At 41.8% G+C, this 22,321-nt stretch overlaps 1 protein-coding gene across 2 annotated transcripts in view; it reads left to right on the plus strand.

The window, feature by feature from the left end:
- kif26ba (kinesin family member 26Ba) overlaps nt 1-22,321 on the plus strand; it is a 111,136-nt gene that overhangs the window by 67,100 nt on the left and 21,715 nt on the right. For both annotated transcript variants that reach the window (XM_028434550.1, XM_028434557.1), the window contains 5 exons: nt 5,143-5,358; nt 6,056-6,149; nt 19,553-19,698; nt 20,425-20,541; nt 21,235-21,421. In XM_028434550.1, the coding sequence (XP_028290351.1) occupies nt 5,143-5,358; nt 6,056-6,149; nt 19,553-19,698; nt 20,425-20,541; nt 21,235-21,421 (760 nt within the window). The remainder of the gene's footprint in view (nt 1-5,142; nt 5,359-6,055; nt 6,150-19,552; nt 19,699-20,424; nt 20,542-21,234; nt 21,422-22,321) is intronic.

Genomic DNA, 22,321 nt, shown 5'->3' on the forward strand with positions numbered 1-22,321 from the left:
TGGTAAAATGTCGGAACGCTTGATATGAAACATATTTTAATAATTGTTAACTACATATGTGTAGAACTGTACATAGAACTGTAAATAGTGCCATGTTTAGCGTTAAATTATTATTGACACTTATAGAACTTTCTTGGCAATTACAAAGTAAATTTAATTTAATTATAATTACGACAGCAAAAGATTTTTATAACTACGCCATAATTGCAATGTATTATCAATTACGCAATTACAATTATAAGTGTCCCCAACTCTGGCTCTGATTCTAACATTTGTTAAACGAGATGTTTTGAACCGTTTATGTAAAACACAGAATAAATGAATGCAGCGCTACTGCCCACATAACCAATCACACGCATGGAGTATTGTTAATTAATAACATTTTTCTTTTCCCTAAGTCAGTGCTGTGACCTCCCAATGCTGGTAGGATTTTGCTGATGCAACATTTTTATCTCCGGTAGGATCGACCTCACCTCAGAGGACTAAAAAATGAGGGACCAGAGGTTAATGGCCCTCTGTGTGCCTCTTACAATGCCATGTTTAAGCTTTGCAATAAAAATCTGACATAAAAAAAGCATATTGAATGTATTTATAACACAGTCACACACACACACCTTTCACACTCGCGGCTGTGGGGAAGAAATCGGCTCTCGAGGGGGTTGACTTTAGGAGTTATGCTTTGTAAAACCCGCAACAGTAAAATCTTATCGCCCTCGGGCTCGTACTAATAGGATCTTTTATTGAGGTCAGGTAAGGGTCTAGCATTGAATCTAACATGTCTGTTTGTGTAGTGGTGTGTAGATATTTACTCTTTTCTCTTGACCTGATACTCTCCTTTCTATTGGGGGCACTACTGTATATGTGATTATGTGTTGGTGAGTGCTTACCAGTATTGACTAACATTATAATCAGAGGTGAAAGTAACGGATTACAAATACTCACGTTACTGTAATTGAGTGGCTTTTATGGGTATTTGTACTTTTTTTTAATTTCTAAATCAGTAATTTTACTTGTACTTCAGCACATTTTCAAAGGAGTAAATTAATTTATTACATATCTACACCCAACTGTTACTGAGTAAAATATAGTTTTTTTTGTTTTGAAATGATCAACGTTACATTGTGAAACTACAAAAAGTGTAATTAAATGAATGGCGGTTGTAGAGTTCATACATTTAGCTATACTTCAAGCCTGGTAACATTTTTTTATTTTAAATTGAATTAATTTGTGTTATTTTATTTAAATTAAGTTCCAATTCTGCAAGATTTCATGTTAACCGTTTTAAGTTTATACATGATATGTTTACTGTATACAAGGGAACTGTGGCAAGATTTATTACCAATAATAAACGTGGGGGTGGGGACGGTGAAAGTAACTCGTAACTTTTACTTTGAGTACTATTTTATTTAGCTACTTTTTAAATTGTACTTGAGTATTTTATGTACGACTTACTTGTACTTGAGTACAATTTAAATCAAGTAACAGTACTTTTACTTGAGTAGGATATATCAGTACTCTTACCACCTCTGATTATAAATATAAATAAGGATTTATCTTATATTTCTACCTCTCATCATGATTTATCAGGCAATTTAAAGTTCTTATTAAAACCTCACTTATTGACAAGGTTGCACATTTTCACTCACTAATGTTTAACATAAATGAGGAGTAATAAAAATATTCTTTCGACATACCCTTAGTATTTTTGTTCAACCAGCGTAAAAAATTGTTCACTGTAATTTGATGGTTGAGTGGCCTAATAATGCATAATATATAATATTAATATCTTCCTTTTGTTTGGCTAATAAACTAAAAACATGCTATAAAAATCATTGAAATGATCTTAAACAAAGAACTAGGGTCTTCGGTTTATGACAGATGAAGCCATAACCAGAACTTTAGAATCATACATTTTAATCTGTACGTTCAGGATACATGAAGCAGAATCATTTGTAGGGTTTTAATGTCAGAAAAATGGAACATATTGGGCTCCCAGCTGTCATGGCTGAAGCCACGGCTCTCCCTTAGATCAGTCTAAGATACATTCAAACAGTCTCTGTCATGTGAAAACATCAAGGGCTATAATTGCATCTTCTCCCTATCATCCAGCATCCAAACATCCTCGACTGCTTTTTTGGTACAATTACTGCTTTTTATCTGTCACAGCTGGTGTAATATTCATGTCATTCTGTTTGAGCTGTCATTAGAAAACAAGTGGGAACAAACGTTTCATGGTAGCTTCTGACACTCAGTCCAACTCTGAGATGTGGCCAATTACTGTTTTGAGCTATGACTTCCACCCAGGAAGTAAATAAAACAGCCGATGTGTGAACAAATTATGTTGGGGGACCCTCTGCTTAAGAAAAACAATAAAAAAAAAAAAAAGAAAAGAAACACAAAATAAACAAGTAGGAATAAACAACTGAAGAGTGAGATGAGAAAATTTCAAAAGATTTGAAATGTGTCCGTGAATGATTTTTGTAAACGACTGCATCAGTGTTTATCTGTGTGTTTTGTCCTTTGGCTGAAGATTTAAAGTACATGGCCGTGTGATGTTTCTTATAGATCCTTGTAAGTTAATACTGTAACCAAAGGAATAACTGTTGTTTCGTAGGTCACTCCTCTTCTTCCTCTGCCTTTAGGTTCATTTGATGGTGTGTGTCTGCCTGGGTTGGTTTTTTCTGTAGAACTTAATTCTCTGGCTTTCACTATCTCACTGCATGGTTCATAGAGGCTACTCTGTTTTCATAATATAGAGATTACATTATTTCTGGATGTTCCTATTTCAGAAATGAAAAAGAAAAATTCAAGATCTAGACATATTGAAAAAGAAGAGGTTGATACAATGCCACTCAAGTCTCCTCTCGTGTCTTTTCTCTTTTTGAACCCTCACTTTAGTGTATTATTTTATCATCTCTGATCCCATGTTTATTTACTCTACACCAGGGAGGTGTAGAGTAAATACAACTATTACCACAGCGGGGCCACAAAAATGTGAGTGTCTGATCCAAGGGCCACATTATCAACATTCATGCTAGTATTAAGAATAACAACCAATCTGAGTATTATCATAGGAAAGGGTTTTTGTCATAGTTTTTTATCTTTTTGTGTAGGTTTTTTTTTTTTTTTGGGGGGGCGGCGTTTTTGGAGTCATTTTGTGTGTTTATCTGTCATGTTGGGACATTTTGTGTATTTTATGAGTCATTACATGTGTTTTTGTTATTTCTTGTGTGTTATGTTTGCATTTTGTTTATTGTCAATATGTGCCTTTTTGGATTTTTTTCAGGATTTTTGTGGTTTGGGTATTTGTTCTGTCATTTGGTGTAATTGTTAGCATAGTGTTTCGTTTGCGTCATTTTATATATATGTTGTTCTTTGGTTTGTTTTTTGGAGTTATTTTGTGTTTTATGTTGGGCTTCATCTTACAGACTCTGGAATTACAATTTTTTGGTGGAGTTGCCCATGTCCGGTCTACATGTTCTGTCCCTTCTTCTCATCAGAATCAGAATCAACTTTATCGGCCATGTAATGTTTGTTATACACACAAGGAATTTCACTTGGTGAACTGTGCTCTCTATAGCAATGTAAACATTAAATAATAACAATCAACTAGAAAAAATATAAACAGTAGTTAAAGACTAATATGTGCAAAACTAAATAAAATAACATAATAATAATAATAATAGGATAACAGTGCAGTAGTGCAGTGATGAGTAGTGTAGTAGTAGTCACCACATTATTTTTTATCAGATAGGGTTGGTGATAGTCCCAGACTAGGACAGAGATGCAGAGTCATCTTACTGCTAGATTAAAAGTGTCTCCATCCTATAAATACAGAATCCATCTATGACATTCAGCGAAATTTGATATCAAGTGGGCCGGACCCGTAAAATAGTGATCTATTAATAAATAGAACTCTAAATTTAAATCATTTACACCAATTTGCATATTCAAAGGCACATTTGGTCACATAAATAAATAATATAGACTATTATAAATTCTGAACATAATAACCTTTTAAATCTTAGAAATGATCTTTAATGGGCACACACTTCAACATCTATGTGATAAACATGAACTAATTACAAACTAATGTGGGAGTTGCAGGAAAAAAAAAAAAAAAAATGTATCCTGATTTGTGAATTAATATTAAAAAGCTAAATATAATAATAGCTGCATTACCATTTGTGCATGAACAACAGGGTTCCACCAAACCAAAAGCTTTTTACTAACTGGTAATATCATGTACAATGCCATGTCTAACATGACATAAAAAAACTTTATATTCATATGATAATCTGACTGGTAACTTCCAGTTTGTGGAAGTATTGAGAAAAGTAGCCTCAAAGTTTAAGGACTGTTCACTCATTTAAAGCGGCGAGGTAAGGGATGTTAACTAAAGATCTACATTATCATCAAACTTTCTCCCACAGCACAACATGTTAAAACATTAAAATAAGTCAATCACCAGTTAAAATGGGACCAAATGAGATATCTAACTTTTCTGAGCGAGAGGGAAAATACAGCAACAGCAAACTTTCCTTCAACTTTGAATCCCAGTGAATAAACAAAAAAAAAGATTGCGTTAAAATATTCTTGAGCTCACTTTCGATGATACAGCATTTTGCTTCTGCTGATATCAAAGAAAAAACAACAGGGGCTGTCAGGTGAACTTAGACTGCTAACACTTTGTGACGGAAGTGGGAGCTAAGAGAGCGCAATGGGAGGAGAGTGAGCTATAATGGGAACCATGCAATTCAGGCTTTTGATGTGTTCACTGTGAAGGTGGAAAGAAGGTGAAGAGAGACAAGGAAAGGAAAAGGTTTCATAGAACAGAGTGACAAATGAAGGAACATGAATATGTGAGGCAGAAGAACATGGAGAAAAGAGGACGAGAGTGAGATATTCTTTGAAATATCTTTAAATAACATTTACTCATGGGAGTAGTCAATTTGTTTGTGGATTTCAACCATTTTTCCCAAACTGGAATAAAAGAGAAGCATATTCTGTAGGGACATTGATGAGAAAAGTACTTTTTGTTCTTCTATTGGATTTCTTTGATATTAGTTCATCCATTTCATGGTTTGAGTGATTACTTTGTGGTGTTCAAACTTTGTTTGTTATTTTGTGTTTTACAATCAGGTGAAGGTGATGGTGCGAGTGTGCCCTACATCGCATTCTGAAATCACTGAGTCCAGTTCTTTCCTAAAAGTGGATCCCAGAAAAAAACAAATAACCATCATGGACCCATCAGCAAATCAAACGCCGAGTACCACCTCACAGAAAAGAGCAGGAGCCAATCAGGTCCCTCCCAAGATGTTCACTTTTGATGCTGCGTTTCCTCCTGATGCATCACAGGTAAGACGTTTGTTAAATATTAATATAATGGTGAATTAATATGTGCTAAAAGTGATGTTTAAAAACAGCTCATTTAATAATATTTACATTTTGTCATGCCCTGAAACTTCCACAGCTGTATTTGCAATTCTATTGGTGGGGCCCAATAAAACTACTATTACTATTAGTAAACTACAAGAGTCAGGAATTGTTTATTTACAGCTTTCTATGATATGGGGTTGGCTTCCCTCCAGGCTTCTGAACCTGATGGTTATGACAGACACTCATTAAGACAATAGGAAGGCATCACCTTTCCATTTGTCAAACATCTGTGGATCGTTGCTCTCAGTCTTTTGGTTCAAGCTGTCTGTTCAATAAAAGCTAGATGAGTTTAGTAGCTGCAATTAAAATAATTAAAGCTGTTCTCCCATATCTGATGTTTCAGAAATGGGAATCACGTGAAGGTTCATAAGCCCCAGTAATGATGTTTCCTTTCATCAGTCCACTAACTATTAATGCTGCATTAGTTAGAATAATTAGCACAGTGGCTTGTTTTTATTGTACTGTCATGCAGTATTTACTCTGTTTAAAAACACTTTTTATTGCACAGTAAATGGGCTTTTCCCAGTCCACTATTTTAACCATTAAATTGATATGCTCAGGTATTTCTGACCGCTCCCTCTTTATCTTTCCTTATTCCCCATTTGCCTGCTGTCAGGCTGAGGTGTGTGCAGGGACAGTGGCTGAGGTTATTCAGTCCGTGGTGAATGGAGCAGATGGCTGCGTCTTCTGCTTTGGACACTCCAAGCTGGGTAACACACTGTCTCTCTCTATCTCATACACACACACACACACACACGCACGTGCACACACACACACACACGCACAGTGCATGCATGGCCTGTAAGTCAGCGTCGTAGTGTGTCAGTCGTTCACTTGGCCCCCTCTTTGGTGGCTCTCATCTATCAGAAGGAGAGAAAGAAGTGGATTAGTGTCTGCTGGAGCTGAAAGCATCCTCAGTATGCTCTGTTCCTGCTTCTATAGTCCTCCTTCTTGTTCTAATCCTTCTGAAGCCACTTTTTACAGTCGCTGTCTTTAAAAGGGTCAAGACCCCGTACAGCACATCACATACCTAACACACACACACACACACACACACACGAACAAGAACACACACGAGCACACAGCGTAAACTCTTGTGTTTACCACTACTTCTTTCCAAGCACTACCAACAGCAGAATTTCCTTAGAGATCATACGGCATAGGCGGAGTTTCAGATTCTTGCCGGGGAGGCGGAAAAAAAAATAGAATGAAATATATAGACCGTCTCGAGTTTCGTGCCAACCACAATGTGTGTGACATATACAACATACAATAATGCAAAAACAATTAGTAACATAATCGCATCATTTAATGTTGTGAATTCATGATAAAATCAGGTCGGCGGCCGCTTTCTGCTTCATTTCTGCTGCAGTACCATACAATAACTACTGGGCGCAATGTCGCTCACCTTTTATATTGTGTCGTGTCTTCAGTTACTACACCACAGGGGTCGCTGTGGTTGAATGATGCTGTGTTGCTGACTGTATTGCAGAGAAGGAGAAGAAAGTAAAAATTCCACATTTCATGAATCTGCTGCCTCTTTTATTATTCCTAACCACACACATAACAAATTGCAGACAAGGATGGCGAGTGTTGTGCCTCTACCTGCATTATTTCTTCCATCCAGTGGACAACCCACAATTCCTTTTGATATGTGGACGAAGATGTTCATCAACTACCTGCTTGCTATTATATAGAGACACAAGTTCAGATAACAAGTGCAGAGGCGGCATGAGACTGTTGCTGAGTATGTTGACACACTACGAAAGCTGGCGGTGACGTGTGCGTTTACTGAGAATACTGATGAGATGATACGGGACCAACTCATTGAGCATGCCAGCAGCTCAATAATACGGGAGAAGCCGTTGGTGCAAACAGAGGGAAATCTGACGTTGGATTTAGTAGTTAAAATGGCGTGTCAGGTGGAAGCTGCGATCGTGCATGCGCAAACTCTTTCAGCCGAGTCCCATGCTCCCGTGCATGCAAAGCCAAGATGCCAATTTAAGCCTAAAACGAGGAATTATGAATTTGCTGAGCCTGCTGCTGTATCAAAAGAGCATCGATGCTGTTTTCGATGTGGCTCATCAACACATCTGGCCAACGCTACAGAGTTCCCTGCACTTAAAGTCACGTGTTGAAGCTGCAACAAGACCGGACATTTTGTCCGTGTATGTAAGTCCAAGTCTGCTGTCGAAGTTGGAGAAGTAGTTATTCTTGAACTGAACACAGTGCTAAGTTACAAGATGGACAGATTGATTGAAAGATTACATGTGCAGTTACTATAAATGAAAAATCAGCTTCCTGCTATGCTGAACTGGTGGTGGATACAGGCAGTGCAGTATCTATCATTCCCGAGAACCTCTACAGAGAACGTTTCAGTCATGTACTGCTGTCTAAGCTATTTTCAAGTTTAGTATCCTACACTAAATCCAAAGTCCCAGTGCTAGGCTGCCTTTTGGCTCCAGTGCAGTATACAAATAAGACAGTACCTGTTAGCTTATATGTTGTAAATACAGGCACAGCTTTGCTGGGAATGGATTTATCCAACCTACTACTTCTTCACCAGCGTTTACTTCACCTGCAACTCCAGTAGCAGAGATTGTATCCCAATCAGTGACTGGGGAGAAACTGGGTCTTGCGAAAGGTTTCATTCACAGAGTCAAAATGAAGGAGGATCTTCAGCCTGAGGATCACCTCAAAGCGATCACAGAAGCTCCAGCACCTACCGACTCTACTACTACACTCAATCCTGGGCCATAAAGCATGGTATGCTAAATTTGTGGAAAATTATGCATCACTGTTTCAGCCGATGAGAGTTGATACCTTCAGGTGGACTGCTGTTGCATAGGTGAGCTTTGGCACAGTAAAGTCTTGCATTGTAAACAGTCCAGAGCTAGCCTTTTTTGACCCCGGCCTCCCGACCATTGTTTCTACTGATGCTTCGGATTATGGTCTGCGTGCCATACTGACTGAGGTGCATCGTGATAAGACAGAACTCACAGTTGCTTTTGCTTCACGTTCACTCACACCAGCAGAGCGGAAATACTCAGTTGTAGAGAAGGAAGCATTGGTCTGTGTGTGGGCCACTGAAAAATGGAGGACTTTTCTGTGGGGGACAAGATTCACATAGGCCCTGACCACACTGCTAGCTACCAAAAATACTTGAACGTGCAGGAATGCGTATTTCATGGTGGTCAGCCAGACTTCTGTGTTTCACGTATGATGTGGTGTACTGTGCTGGTGCACAAAACTTTGCTGCTGAAAGTCTTTCTAGGTTGCCTCTCCCACCAGAAGAGAATGCAGAGCCAGTGATGGGGCCTGAGTTGGTTGCTCTGCTGGATACAGAACTGAAAGCCCTGTCAGTGAAAGATTTCACTGTATCATCTGAGGTGTGCCCAGAACTCACTGCTCTCAGAGTGCAGATAGAAAAAGGATGGCCTAAAACAACACAGTCTCTACCTGCAGTACTAAAGCCTTACTTCTCAGTTCAAGATGTGGTGATTTACAGGGGTTCTCCCAGAAGGTTAGTTCCTGTAGTGTGGTCTGCACTAAGCAGATTCTGTGTGACTTATACTGGTGGACAAGTATGGACGTGTGTGCAGGAGAGAACTTTACTCCCTCCATCACAGCCTCAGCAATCACCACTTTCCTGTCTACAGTGTTCTCCAGGTTTGGCAATCCTACAAAACTCATTAGTGATAATGGAACACAATTTACCTCAAGTGAGTTTGCAGACTTCCTATCAGCAGGAAAATAAATCGTGGAAACCCTTCATACAAGGGTTTTTGCTCACGTACCGTGCAACTCCAAACAGCACCACGGGGGTGCTCCTCACGAGGTCGTCTCTCTCTGGTCCCAGACGGCTCAAAGGACATCATGAAAAACCAAGACTGCTGCCCCAGTGTTACCTTCGCCAGGTTATCTCCGAACCGTGGTAAGGAGGTCTGGTATTTCACTGAGTTTTACCCCAGCCGTGGCTCGTTATTACCGGTAACAACAGCGGTCCGTAATGCCGACTCTGCATACCGGGTGAGTGCAGGGAGGAAGAAGCAGGCAGGTATCTGAGGGTATGATGTGTTTTAATCCTCTCTTATCTTAGGTAATAAACACGCTGCATCCAAAACTTACAGAGAGCGCACCTGTGAACATCTACTCCCGGACTGCCCAGACAAAACACTACATTTCCCACACGTAAACAACCCGGTCAAGCCTTCACCTCCCACAATGCAACACCTCTCTTAAAGTGACAGGCCGTGCCTGTAACACTACCCCCACTCTGGATGATGATTAAACCTTTAACATCACTCCAGCACCATAGTCACAACAGGACATTCAGAACAACTCCTTTGTTTACACTGCAAACCTGGTTCCTACTCTAACACATTAAATAAAACAAAAACCAATGCACATTTCTCACTCTTATCACAGTGTAACAAAAATGTCTATTGCACAACAGATACACAGTTAGCAAAGAAGACATTATGGCAAAAGATACTATACCTGACAGAGGGTGCATTATGGAAAATTGTCTGTCTCCTTACGAAATCTGTGAGTTAAACCTTACCCCATAGTCAGACATCAACATAATAACCAGCATCCATAAACCAAAAAAAAAAAACTCAACATTACAGTTATAACCATAGCCCCAAAAATAGAGCTATATCACATTTGTATGTAAACATTATATTAAACCTTCGCATAAAGCAAGACAACTTTTACAAAATACCAACCATACTTTTGAGAACATAACAAAGTATTATAAAATTTTTATTTATTTATTTTTTTTTTATATATATTTTTTTTTTTTCAATCAATCAACCGCCCAATCACCAAACCAGTTTGGCGGTCTTCGCTCCCTACGAGGTCTTGGAGCATATGAAGAGTTTGGAGGAGAACAACCGTGTGGTTCCGGGGTTAAATCTTGATTGACTTCCTCATCTAGCTGAGGCTGAGCAGAGCGGTCAAAAAGCAGGACGCCACCAGGTGAGCTGGCGTCTCTGGGGGTCTCCACCACTAGTTCCTCTTCTTCTGCAGACGTATCCCAGAGGTTCAGTGGTCCAATGTCCTCAGACTCGTTATCTGTTGAAGGAGTCAGCACCTCCAATGGTACCGGTACATCAGTGTTGTGAAAGACCCAGCTGTTGTCCAACGGAGTTCTGGAGTGAAAAGGCTTTAATTTGTCATGGTGAACAACTTTGATCTTGGACCTTGGGCTCTTCTGGATGCGATAGATTAAGTCGTCTAATACACCCACAATGAAGTAGGGGCCTTCGTAGGCTGGCAGGAACTTCCGCACTTTATTCTTTACTCGTTTGGTGCCTTTGATTAAGTGCCACACCGCAGCACCTATTTGATATTGGACTTGACAGATGTTTTTGTCGTACTGTTTCTTGGCACGCTCAGAGGATTTTCCCAGGGCTTCCCGTGCCAGCTGATGGGCGAGCTCCAGCTGCTGTCTGAGCTGCATGACATATTCAGGGATGGTGTTGATGTCATTTTCACCCGGAGGAAGACCCACGACCAGGTCAACAGGCTCTGTGATTTCTCGCCCAAAGAGCATCATATTTGGGGTCAAGCCAGTGGAGCTGTGTTTGGTTGCACGATAGGCCATGAGTGAGTAAGGGATCATCAAATCCCAGTCCCAGTGGCACCGCTCGGACATCGTGGCCAGAGCTTTTTGTAGAGTGGCATTGAAGCGCTCAACTTGTCCATCCGATTGTGGATGAAAGGGCGTGGTACGTGTTTTTTCAATTCCCAGGAGTTCACACATCCCCCTGAAGACAGCCGACTCAAAGTTGGAGCCCTGGTCGCTATGCAAAGCCCGAGGTGCACCATACCTGCACACCCACTCCGAAACAATCTTTTCTGCCACCGTGGTTGCTAGCTCGTTGGGAACTGGGTAAGCCTCTACCCACTTACTGAAGTAGTCTTGGACCACCAGTATGAAACGATTGTGCCTTTCAGTCTCATTTAAAGGTCCCATCAGATCAACTGCAATTCGTTCCATGGGGGCGCCGACCTGAACGGTGCCCATGGCAGCGCGAGGGGTTTTTCTGGGGCGAGCTTTAGCTGCACAGCTAACACAAGTGCGGCACCACAATGTGACATCATCCCTCATGTTGTACCAATGGTACCGGGTTTTAAGGCGTGCTAGTGTCTTTTCTGCACCGAAGTGTCCACCTACTGCGCCTTCATGCAGCTGCTCCATCACCGAGTTGCGGAAAGTGCGGGGCAGCAGAATTTGAGGGTAGAACACCTTCAACTCACTGCAGTAGAATTTTCTCAGCAAAATACCATCTCTTAGGCACAGTCTTTTCCACTGCGCCCAGTAGGCTTTGGTGGCGGGGCTGTGAGCTGCGATGTCAGCCCAGGGTGGACGATTACAGCCTTCCTCCTTCCACACCCTTATTGGTGCTATATCTGGATCAGTCATTTGTGCAGTTTTGAGTTGTTCTTGGGTCCAGCCGTGAAACAAGTTATTACTAGAAGACTCACTCACCAGGCGGATGATGGGATGATCAGCTAAGACAGCAGTGCAGGTGTCGAGATCGAAGCCCTCTACCCCCACTATGGGAAACTCCGCCGCTGAGGTCCTCTTCTCCCCTACACAGAGCTCCGGCTCAACTACCCCCACTGGAGGATGCCCTGTACATGTTAGAGTCTGGAGCACTACGTCACCCAGGTCGCACTGCACCCCCTTATGTTGAATGTTTCTAAAGTCAGGTTCTGGGACCGTGCATGGACATGAGGCGCGGCAGGGTCTCCTAGAGAGAGCATCAGCATTCTGGTGGTTTTTCCCTGGCCGATGGATGACCTGGAAATCATACTCTGCAAGCTTCTCAAGCCAGCGAGCCAGCTGACCCTCAGGCTCCCTTAGTCTGGTCAACCAGCGGAGGCTGCTGTGGTCGGTTCGAACAGTGAAAGGCCTACCAAGTAGATATTGTCTGAAGTGTGTTGTGAACTCAACCACTGCAAGGAGCTCACGTCTTGTTGTGCAATAATTTTGTTCGGTAGCGGACAACCTCCGGCTCCCATAGGCTAGAACTCTCTCCTCTTCTCCTTGCACCTGGGAGAGGACTGCTCCGATTCCCCAGTCACTAGCATCTGTGTCGAGAAAGAAGTCGCCATCGTCGAGGGGATAGCCTAGGACTGGAGCCGAAGTTAGCATTTTTTTTAGTCTGTCGAACGCCTCCTGACACTCAGGGGTCCAATGGAACCGTGCATATTTTTGGGTCAACTCGTGGAGGGGTCGGGCTATGGTTGCAAAGTTTTCAACAAAACGGCGGTAATATGAAGCCAAACCAACAAACTGTCGCACTTCCGAAACATTTTGTGGTGCAGGCCACTCCTCCACTTGTTGAATCTTTTGGGGGTCAGTAGCAATGCCCCCAGCGGACACGATGTGCCCCAGGTAGGCCACCTTCTCCCGAAACAAACAGCACTTAGATGGTTTCAGCTTGAGGTTGGCTAAACGCAGTCGAATTAACACCTGTTCCAGCCGCTCCAGCATCTGTGCACTGTCCCGCCCCAGAATGATGATGTCGTCGAGATACACCAGACACGTCTCCCACTGCAGCCCCATTAAAACACGATCCATTAGCCTTTGGAACGTGGCTGGTGCATTGCACAGTCCAAAGGGCATCACGTTCCACTCGAACAGTCCTTTACGTGTGCAAAAGGCTGCAGCTTTCCGGGCCCTGGGGGTCATTTCCACCTGCCAATAGCCGGATGTCAAATCTAGGGTGCTGAAATATTTGGCAGTGGAAAGTGTGTCGAGGGTGTCCTGAATGCGGGGAAGCGGATAAGCATCCTTAATAGTGCGTTCGTTTAAAAGCCTGTAATCAACACACAGTCTTGGGCTTTGGTCTTTTTTTCTTACCATGACAATCGGGGCAGCCCAGCTGCTGTTGCTTGGTTGAGCCACGCCGGTATCCAGGCTTTGCTGCACCTGCTGGTCTGCTGCCACCTGCTTTTCCCTATTCATCCTGCGTGGTGCCTGCTTTACTGGCGGCCCTGGGATGGTGATAATGTCATGCTGCACGATGTTAGTGCGGCCAAGATCTGTGGGACCCGCAGAAAAGACATCACTGTAGGAACACAAAAGGTGAGCCAGGCTACGGGAGGCATCCCCCGACAGACCAGCACAGCTTTCTGCATACAGCACCTGCAAGTGATTTGGTACATTGGTGGAATGGGTATGAGTGAATTCATGCGCACCTGGGGTCTTTGCTGACTGCGGCTCCGCCTCTGCCAGCACCTGTGCTTGCTGAAGAACCCCAGCCACAGCTCCTCTCTTTAAGGTGACGGGTATGGCGCCAGGATTAAACACTCTGATGGGGATGCTGGCCGCCTGCCGGGCTTGTAATACTGCTCGAGCCACAAGAACCTGGTGCCTTTCAATAAAACCTTTTACGGGGCTGAGCATCAGAGGTCCACCCGCAGCGCTGCGGAGACGAGAAATGCCGGGCACCACGTACTCACAACCCGCCTCTAACACTGTGGTGCGTGCCACACGAACGAGATGTGTCTCAGAAGGTTGGCTAGAATAAAAATCAGGCACCTTTTCACCAAAAAGAGTTATTTCTTTACGCCCATAGTCCAAACGGGCCTGCGCCTGCAGCAGGAATGGATGTCCCAGGATGACCTCGGTGCTTTGGGTGGTGTCCGCCATGATGAAGTTAACTTGGGTGATGCTGTTTCCAATGTGCACTGGTAAAATTACTTCACCCAAAACAACTAAGCCTTCAGGGCCAATGCCTTGCAGAATCTGTGCAACAGATGGCTGCACTGGTGGTCTGAACTGAGTAGGGAGGGAGTTGAAATGATGCAAAGGTAGGACATTCCTCCGTGCACCAGAGTCGAGCAGAGCACAGATTTCTAGTCCATGAATCATTATTTGTACACACATCTCATCTACTGGGCTCTTAGTACAGATAACTACTGTGCTTGGGTCGGGGGTGGAAGTGAAAGTGGCATTCCCAGGGCTCCTTGTGGATCGATAAGGGGAGGGGCAGTTTCGCTGTAAATGTCCTACACCGGAGCAGTTGTGACAGATGACTTCATTAAAGTTTGTCTTTTTAAACTTGTTTTGGTAAGGTCGTTGCTGCTTATTGAATCTGGTGGCCCCTGGTACTTGCTCAAACACTGGAATGTTAGCAGCTTCGCGTACTGTAGCAGTTCTGGTTGCCTGTGCTGCAAAACCACGCCCACCTGGCCGCATGAGCTGTGTGACTGCCCTAGCAGCCCTCCTGGTGGTCTCGTAGCGGTGTGCAATTTCATAGGCTTTAGCTAGGGTGTAGGGGCGCTCCTCTAGCAACTTTTGAACCACCTCGGCGTCGGCCAAGGCGTTGGTGAAGACCTCCACGCATATACAGTCTTGCTCCAACTCTGTGCGGTTAGCATACACAATGGAGACCTTTTCATAAATGTCATCTCTGAGGGTGTGCAAGGCTTCACCTGGTCTCCTGACTCGTTGTCTCAGCTCAATGCCGATGGCTGCAGCATGCTCGGAACGCGGACCGTAGGCAGCTTCAATCTCCTCCACCATGCGCAGGTAGCTCCAGCGGTCAGATTTCGGATTTTTGTGGACGATGGCCCCAGCTGCACCCCTCAGACTGAACTTCAACTGAACAGCTTTTGTCTTTTCAGTCCAGCGATTGGCTTTTGCACAGCTTTCAAACTGATACAGGAAGTCCTTCCAAGGACCAGTCCCGTCAAAATGTCCCGGCTGCAACGTGGGGATTCTTTCTTTTTGTCCATATTGTTCTTCATCACTAGTGTCCATATAGTCATTAAACATAATGCGTGGTGAACAGCAGTGCGGTGGGCAGCCAGCTCGTCTCACACCTCTTAATCCATCCTCATACATCTCATGTCCTGCACTGCACGATGAGTAATGATGCTGACCCTGTGTGTGCACCTCAGGACTATTCTGGACAAGCTGGGAGGCATAGTGAATAGATTGTGGAACTTTTTGTGGGAATCTGGCTTTAGTGGGGATGACAGGACTGCTTATGAAACAATCACAACCCATTCGAGTGAATTTTTCCATTAATTGTTCATTAGTGATGGAAGCAGATGGGTTATCAATGTTTTCTTCCATCTTCCATGGTGCCATTTTAACTGGAGTGCAGACTACACATTCATCATTACCATGTGAGGGTGGCAGATAGGCCATTGACTCACCACACAATGTCCTTTTCTTTTCCATCGGTGTAAGGAAGGGATTGGTGTGCGTTGAAGGTGGGGGGGTAAGCTGCCATGCCTCCTCGTGTGGCGCTGTTGTAGTGAGGCCTACAGGCTCACCTGCAGCTAACGTTAGCTCCGTGTTAGCCACCAAGGGGTTGCTGCTACATCCACAAAAGTCTCTCTCTTTTCTTAAGTCTCTCACAATGGAAGCATTCTCAATAACATCCAACACGAACGGGTTGCTGCTTACGTTTGAGTGCTGTCTTTCAACACGTGAGCTATTTCCAGTGGTGACTTTTCTTCGTGTCGCCATTTTCCACATGTACTTCACAGTATTCCTTTTCTTCTTACTTTTCCGCCATCAAAACCTCCGGAAATTGCAGAATAGGATCCCGGACGAGCCCCCAGTGTTACCTTCGCCAGGTTATCTCCGAACCGTGGTAAGGAGGTCTGGTATTTCACTGAGTTTTACCCCAGCCGTGGCTCGTTATTACCGGTAACAACAGCGGTCCGTAATGCCGACTCTGCATACCGGGTGAGTGCAGGGAGGAAGAAGCAGGCAGGTATCTGAGGGTATGATGTGTTTTAATCCTCTCTTATCTTAGGTAATAAACACGCTGCATCCAAAACTTACAGAGAGCGCACCTGTGAACATCTACTCCCGGACTGCCCAGACAAAACACTACATTTCCCACACGTAAACAACCCGGTCAAGCCTTCACCTCCCACAATGCAACACCTCTCTTAAAGTGACAGGCCGTGCCTGTAACACCAGTCCCTGACCCAGAACTTGCACCACCACTGTCTGATAACATACCTTGACCCGCTAGGTTCGGAAAGAAGCCTGCTTGGCTTAACGATTATGAACACTCATCGTACGCATGGCCTTTGTGGAGAATATTGAAATGGGAAATTATGTAAAAAAAACAAACATTCCAAACAATGTGAAATGACTGTTTGTCTTGAGAGTTCATCTCACGCTCCACCAAGCAGTACGACTGTGCTGACTCCTTATAGTTTGTTTTTTTTGGGACATCACTGTACACACCTGAGGTAGAACAACAGCTGAATTAATATATATTTTGTACAGTCACTGTGTTTTATGGCACCAAAAATATTTGTATATTATGTATATTATATTAAAGGTCTAATATTATGCTATATTTCACCCATCTCCATTTGTTCTAAGAACCCCAACATAGTATTTGAGGTTTATTTTCCCAAACTCGCCTGTTTTCCAGTTTTCGCCCTCTGAAAAGTCATTTTCATGACGCTTCTAAAAACAGGCTATTTTTGGGCCATCTGCATATGCATGAATGTGCGTGTCTATGGATGCAGACTTCATGCCTTGATCTTGTAGAGGTTGATCAGTGATCAACAAAGCAATTTTCTTTTGCTATCTACACACTCTTGTTATTGTTTACAGCCAAAACTGCACATTTCAGTAAAACACATGGATATTTAAGCGGCTATTGTGTTTGTGAGTCTGACAAACACTGCCCCATGGTGTGTGTTTATCACAGCAGCAGCGGAATCAGTCAGCTGTTTCAAAAACTCATCAGAGCTACTACGTCACTTTCTTGTTTTTCTCACCGTGTCTGCCCACTGCTCCTTAGGGAGGGATTAAATGCAGAGATCAAATTGTGTGTATGTACATACATAAATATATATATATATATGCTAGGGATGTCCCAATGCAACTTTTTTTATTTCCAATATGATACCGATATTGCAGCCTTGCGTATCGGCCGATACCGATATTGATTCGATATCAGCATAAATCATACATACTTTCATTTTTTATTTTTCTCTCTCTCTCTCTCTCTCTCTCTCTCTCTCTCTCTCTCTCTCTCTTTTCTTTAATAATAAAAAAAAATTACTTATTTTGTAGTGTGGAATGTTAGAAAAGGTTTGATCAAGTGATGTTACTGAAACAGAGACCAGCAACAGTCGGTATGAGAAAAACCGACCCATTTATTATTAACCAATTGGTTACATAAATGTTAACCTTCAACATAATATCTACAGTATTCTACAATTGAATAAAATAAATTTAAAAAAAAATCGGAAAATCCAGAAATTTGAATCCGATATCCGATATTCGTTTTTAAGGCTAATATCGTACCGATATTGATATCGGATCGGGACACCTCTAATATATGACAATAAAGTACAATATATATTCTATATTAAACTGCAGTGATTGTTTTAGCTGTGAGGTAGTTTAAGAGGAAGGAGCTCACATTCTTACAGGGTAGGAGGAGCCAGGATTGTCAGGAGGAGGAGTTTCCGCATTGTGACATCACAACGCGAGAAAAATACAACTCGCCCATTTGGAGCTGACTTTTTACAAAATGTGGAATAAAAAGGGAGGGAGGAAACAGAACTTTGTCAACTTTGGCCATCTGAATGAGGCTAAAGGAATGTATATCACTGTAGCAAAACCATTATAAAGTGAATTTTGCACAATACTGCCCCTTTAAGAATTGTATTTTTTTTAATGAATTTGGGAAAACTTTTGACCACTGGGCTGTGACCCATTGGTTCATGGTACAGTCCCTCAATAGACATGCACATGTGGGTTAATTTCCCTTGTCTGTCGATGTGTTCCTCAGTGATGGTCTAACGTTCAGTCCAGGATGTTCGCTGCGCACCGAAATAAAGCTAACTGTGCTGCACTGAAATATTATTGGAAAGAATGTGCTAGATGTTTGAAGATTAATGACTTTCACTGTGTATTCTGAGTGAGACCAGGGCTAATGCCAGTGTTTCATTGTCTTAATGAAAGTGTGAGCAAATTTATGGGATTGAAAGCGCAAACTGTCCTTGATGGATTTCTTAAACAATTAAACGGCAATATTAATTAATTGACCTGTAATGTCTGTGTGTAAAGGGCCGTGATGATTCTCTGTGATCCAGCTCACCTTAGGCAATGGATCTCAATAAGGCTGCATTATGACGTATTGCCTTAACCCTCATTAACATTCAGAAAGTACCACACTGAGCACTTATCTTCATCTCTGTGGCCCTCAGCCATAGACATGCATGAAGAACTCAGAGACAATCTAATCCTTTACATGCATGGGCACATTTTTACATAAAAAAACAATGAAAGAGGAAGAGTTAAATAAACTAAATGATCCTCATATGATTAAATAATTCACTTTCTTGTTCTTCAAACGTTTGCCATTTTTATTGTTGATGAGTATTTATGTGTGCACTTGTGTGTTGAAATCCTGATGCGGAAGTGTTTAATTTACCAAAGAGCAGTTACACAAATATAGCTAACATATAGCACTTGTATAAACCTGCATGTGCACGCAGAGACATATCCTCCATCTTACCTTTACTGTACACCCTGATGTTTACTGCAGTAATCCGATCAATAAGAATGACTTGACAGGCTGTAGCACTGCTGAGCTACATAATAACAGAGTCTCACACAGGTGAAATGGAAGGAGAAAAGCAAACGACACCATCACATCTTTGGACAAAAAGATTTAGGTGTTTTAATAAAAAGCAATTCACGTATAAATCAGTAGAACAAGGGTTTGTTACTGAAGTCTCTGAAGAACGTTTACCCCCCCACCATAATTTCCCTTATCATCAGTGGATATTTTGTTTTTTCAGAATTTACAGTGTAGCTGACGAAAACAATTTTCTACTAAACATGAGTCTGCCCTTTAGCATGCTCTGGTTTTTTTTGCATTAGTGTTTGTGTGAGAATGACTTATGACTTTGTTTACATTTGCGTTTGATCTGCAGCTTTAAAGCGTGGATGGAAGGGGTTTCTTCATCATTTGTGACTGAAGGAAACGCAGATCCATCCATCCACTCTTTGTTTGAGCGTGCGTTTCATGGTATTCTTTCCTATAATCATGGTTATTGTGTTTACTCTTCCCCTGTTTGTTTGTCTTTCATTCAGGTAAATCTTACACAATGATTGGTCAGGATGACTCGCTTCAGACTCTGGGAATCATCCCCTGTGCAATCTCCTGGTTGTTTAAACTCATCAATGAGAGGAAGGAGAAAACCGGAGCGCGCTTCTCTGTTCGTGTGTCTGCTGTCGAGGTCATTACCAACACAGAGATTTGGGAAGGAAGCCTGTTGACAGTCTCTTTTCTGTTGTGACTGCAGCGTTAGCAGTGTAATCTCCAACATCAGTGTTCAGTGCCTAGCATAGATCAGCAAGTCCCAAACTCAAGAACCCTAGTGACATTTTCTGTGCAGAATTTATTCAAGTCTCTTCAAACTGATCAAAAGTCATCACACAGTAAACTAATGTAGCAACTACTCTGTAATCTCTTTAATTTAATGAAAAGGAAAATAAACATTTTGTTAGCTACAACTCTGTTAGCTAGCGGACGTAGATTGAAATAATTGGTTGGTCATAGCAATCCCTTAAATGCATTTTTCTTCCATGGTGATCTTTTGTTACAGCTCTACATTTTTTCCATGGTTTGCCTGCAGCAGTGTTTGTGCTATTTCTGTCTCACAAAAGACACAGTTAGGTAGCGTTAAAGACAAAGATAGTTCACCTGTGTGTAGAAAACACTACACACTCCAAACCAAAACCCTTTGGGATTAGGCTTTCCAAAAAGTTGAATGAGACAACAACAACATCAGAACAGCTCATTTATATTCTTGACATTTAACAGAAAATAGATTTATTTCAGCACAGGAAAAGAAACAATGACGATGCAACATTTAGATTGCGGGAAAAATTGACAATATTTCTTTCAGTGCCTTTTGTGAGGCGTTAAACTACTGTGTGTGCGTGCGTGCGCGTGTGTGTAGGTTTGGGGAAAAGAGGAAAATCTCAAGGACTTGCTGTCTGAAGTGGCCACAGGCAGTTTACAGGATGGACAGTCACCTGGTGTGTACTTGTGTGAGGACCCCATCTGTGGCATGCAGGTATGCACACACACACACACACACACACACACACACACACACACACACACACACACACACACACTATTGTGTATGTGTAGATTCAGGTCTTTGATCAATAAAATCCTTTGTCTTTATAGCCACAGAGAGTTAGTAATTACTAGTTTACAAGCCCAGTCACTCTGCTAGAATCAGAATATGTACAACCAAAGAACTATTGAAGCAATAAGAAAAATAATTAGGTAGTTTTTAAAAGACTGGAAAGAGTAAAGCAAAGCCACAATGAATGAAATCAAACCAGACAAAATCTAAATGTGGAAAACAACAAAAGCAAAAAGCTTGATGTTTATTTAGGCTCTTGTATTGCAGTAATTTATATATAATCTCATTATTATCCAATCCACTTAGATAAATGAGAACAAACTGCTCACCTGTAATAATAATCATAATTATTACATTAAGCTTTTGGGGTAATTGTACAAAATGACAGTGTGAGGCTGCCGGAGCAAATGTGCCTATGTTCATAGGATTAGAGGGTTTGATGTGCACACATCTGTGTAATCCTTAACTAATCTGATATAATCTCATTGGTAATGATATCCTGCAGCACCAAACACACGCTGTCTCTCTCCCTCTCCTCACTGGTTTGTCATCATGTCCATAAACGTGTAGTTTTTGCTCTGTTTTTATACTTTCTTCTGACACGCTCTACAGCTCCAAAACCAGTCTGAGCTCCGTGCTCCGAGCCCAGAGAAAGCAGCCTGGTTCCTGGATGCAGCCATCGCAGCCCGCCACAGTAGTCAACGCCGAAACACCACAGAGGAAGAGCACAGGAATTCACACATGTTGTTTACACTGCACATTTACCAGTATCGCATGGAAAAGACAGGCAAAGGAGGGAGTAAGTAGTACCACTTTTTCAAACGCTGCAATTGTCAACACATTTTCATGGGTTTAGTTACATCGCACACCAATGATATAGCAGGGCTTCATTTAATCTTTTTATTATTATTATTATTGTTCTGGGAATATTAAATCCAGCACTGCAGCGCGAAAGTGGAAGAATAGATGCATCTAGGGATGTAACGATTCACTCAACTCCCGATACGATTCGATTCACGATACGATTTTCTCACGATTTATTTTACAAAATTCGAATGTTGACAAATGACTGAAAAATATTCCTTTATTTTTTTGGGGAAAATACTATACTATTTTCCTTTTATTTTTCATTGTCAAAAGAATCCCTTGATAAACTATTCAAAATGATGCAATTTAACTAAAAATAAATCTTGAATGAAATAAATAAAGGAATAATACAAATGAAGAAGCCTATTAATTTAAATTCTGGTTCTATAATAAACAATTCAAAACTGCGTAATAGTTCTTTTTCTTTTTAAAAGTGCAACTGAAAATGTATTTTGTGCCTTAGCAATTGGACTTATAAAAAAAAAACAAAAAAAACAAACAGTAATTTTACTGTATTTACGTCAGATATTTGTTTAGACCAGCAGAGGGCGCTGGTAACCCAGTGGTCGGTTGGCATGCAGTTATTCCACCAGTGAAGAAGAGAAGCTACGCTAGCAGACAGAGCTAATAGAAAAACCTGACTTTTACAGATATTCACGTAATATTACAGATATTCTTTCGGTGCTAAAGGAGTAAAGAATCATTTATGAGCATGTTTAACAGTAAATGGCGGCCAGAAAGAAAATAGTAGCAGATTCCGCCCGTCACGTCCGCTTCTGGAAGGAGTAATATATAAAAAAAGTACTGCGATTCAATTTTCAGAGCATCGATG

The sequence above is a fragment of the Gouania willdenowi genome, chromosome 3, assembly GCF_900634775.1.
Source record: "Gouania willdenowi chromosome 3, fGouWil2.1, whole genome shotgun sequence".
Lineage (NCBI taxonomy): Eukaryota > Metazoa > Chordata > Actinopteri > Blenniiformes > Gobiesocidae > Gouania > Gouania willdenowi.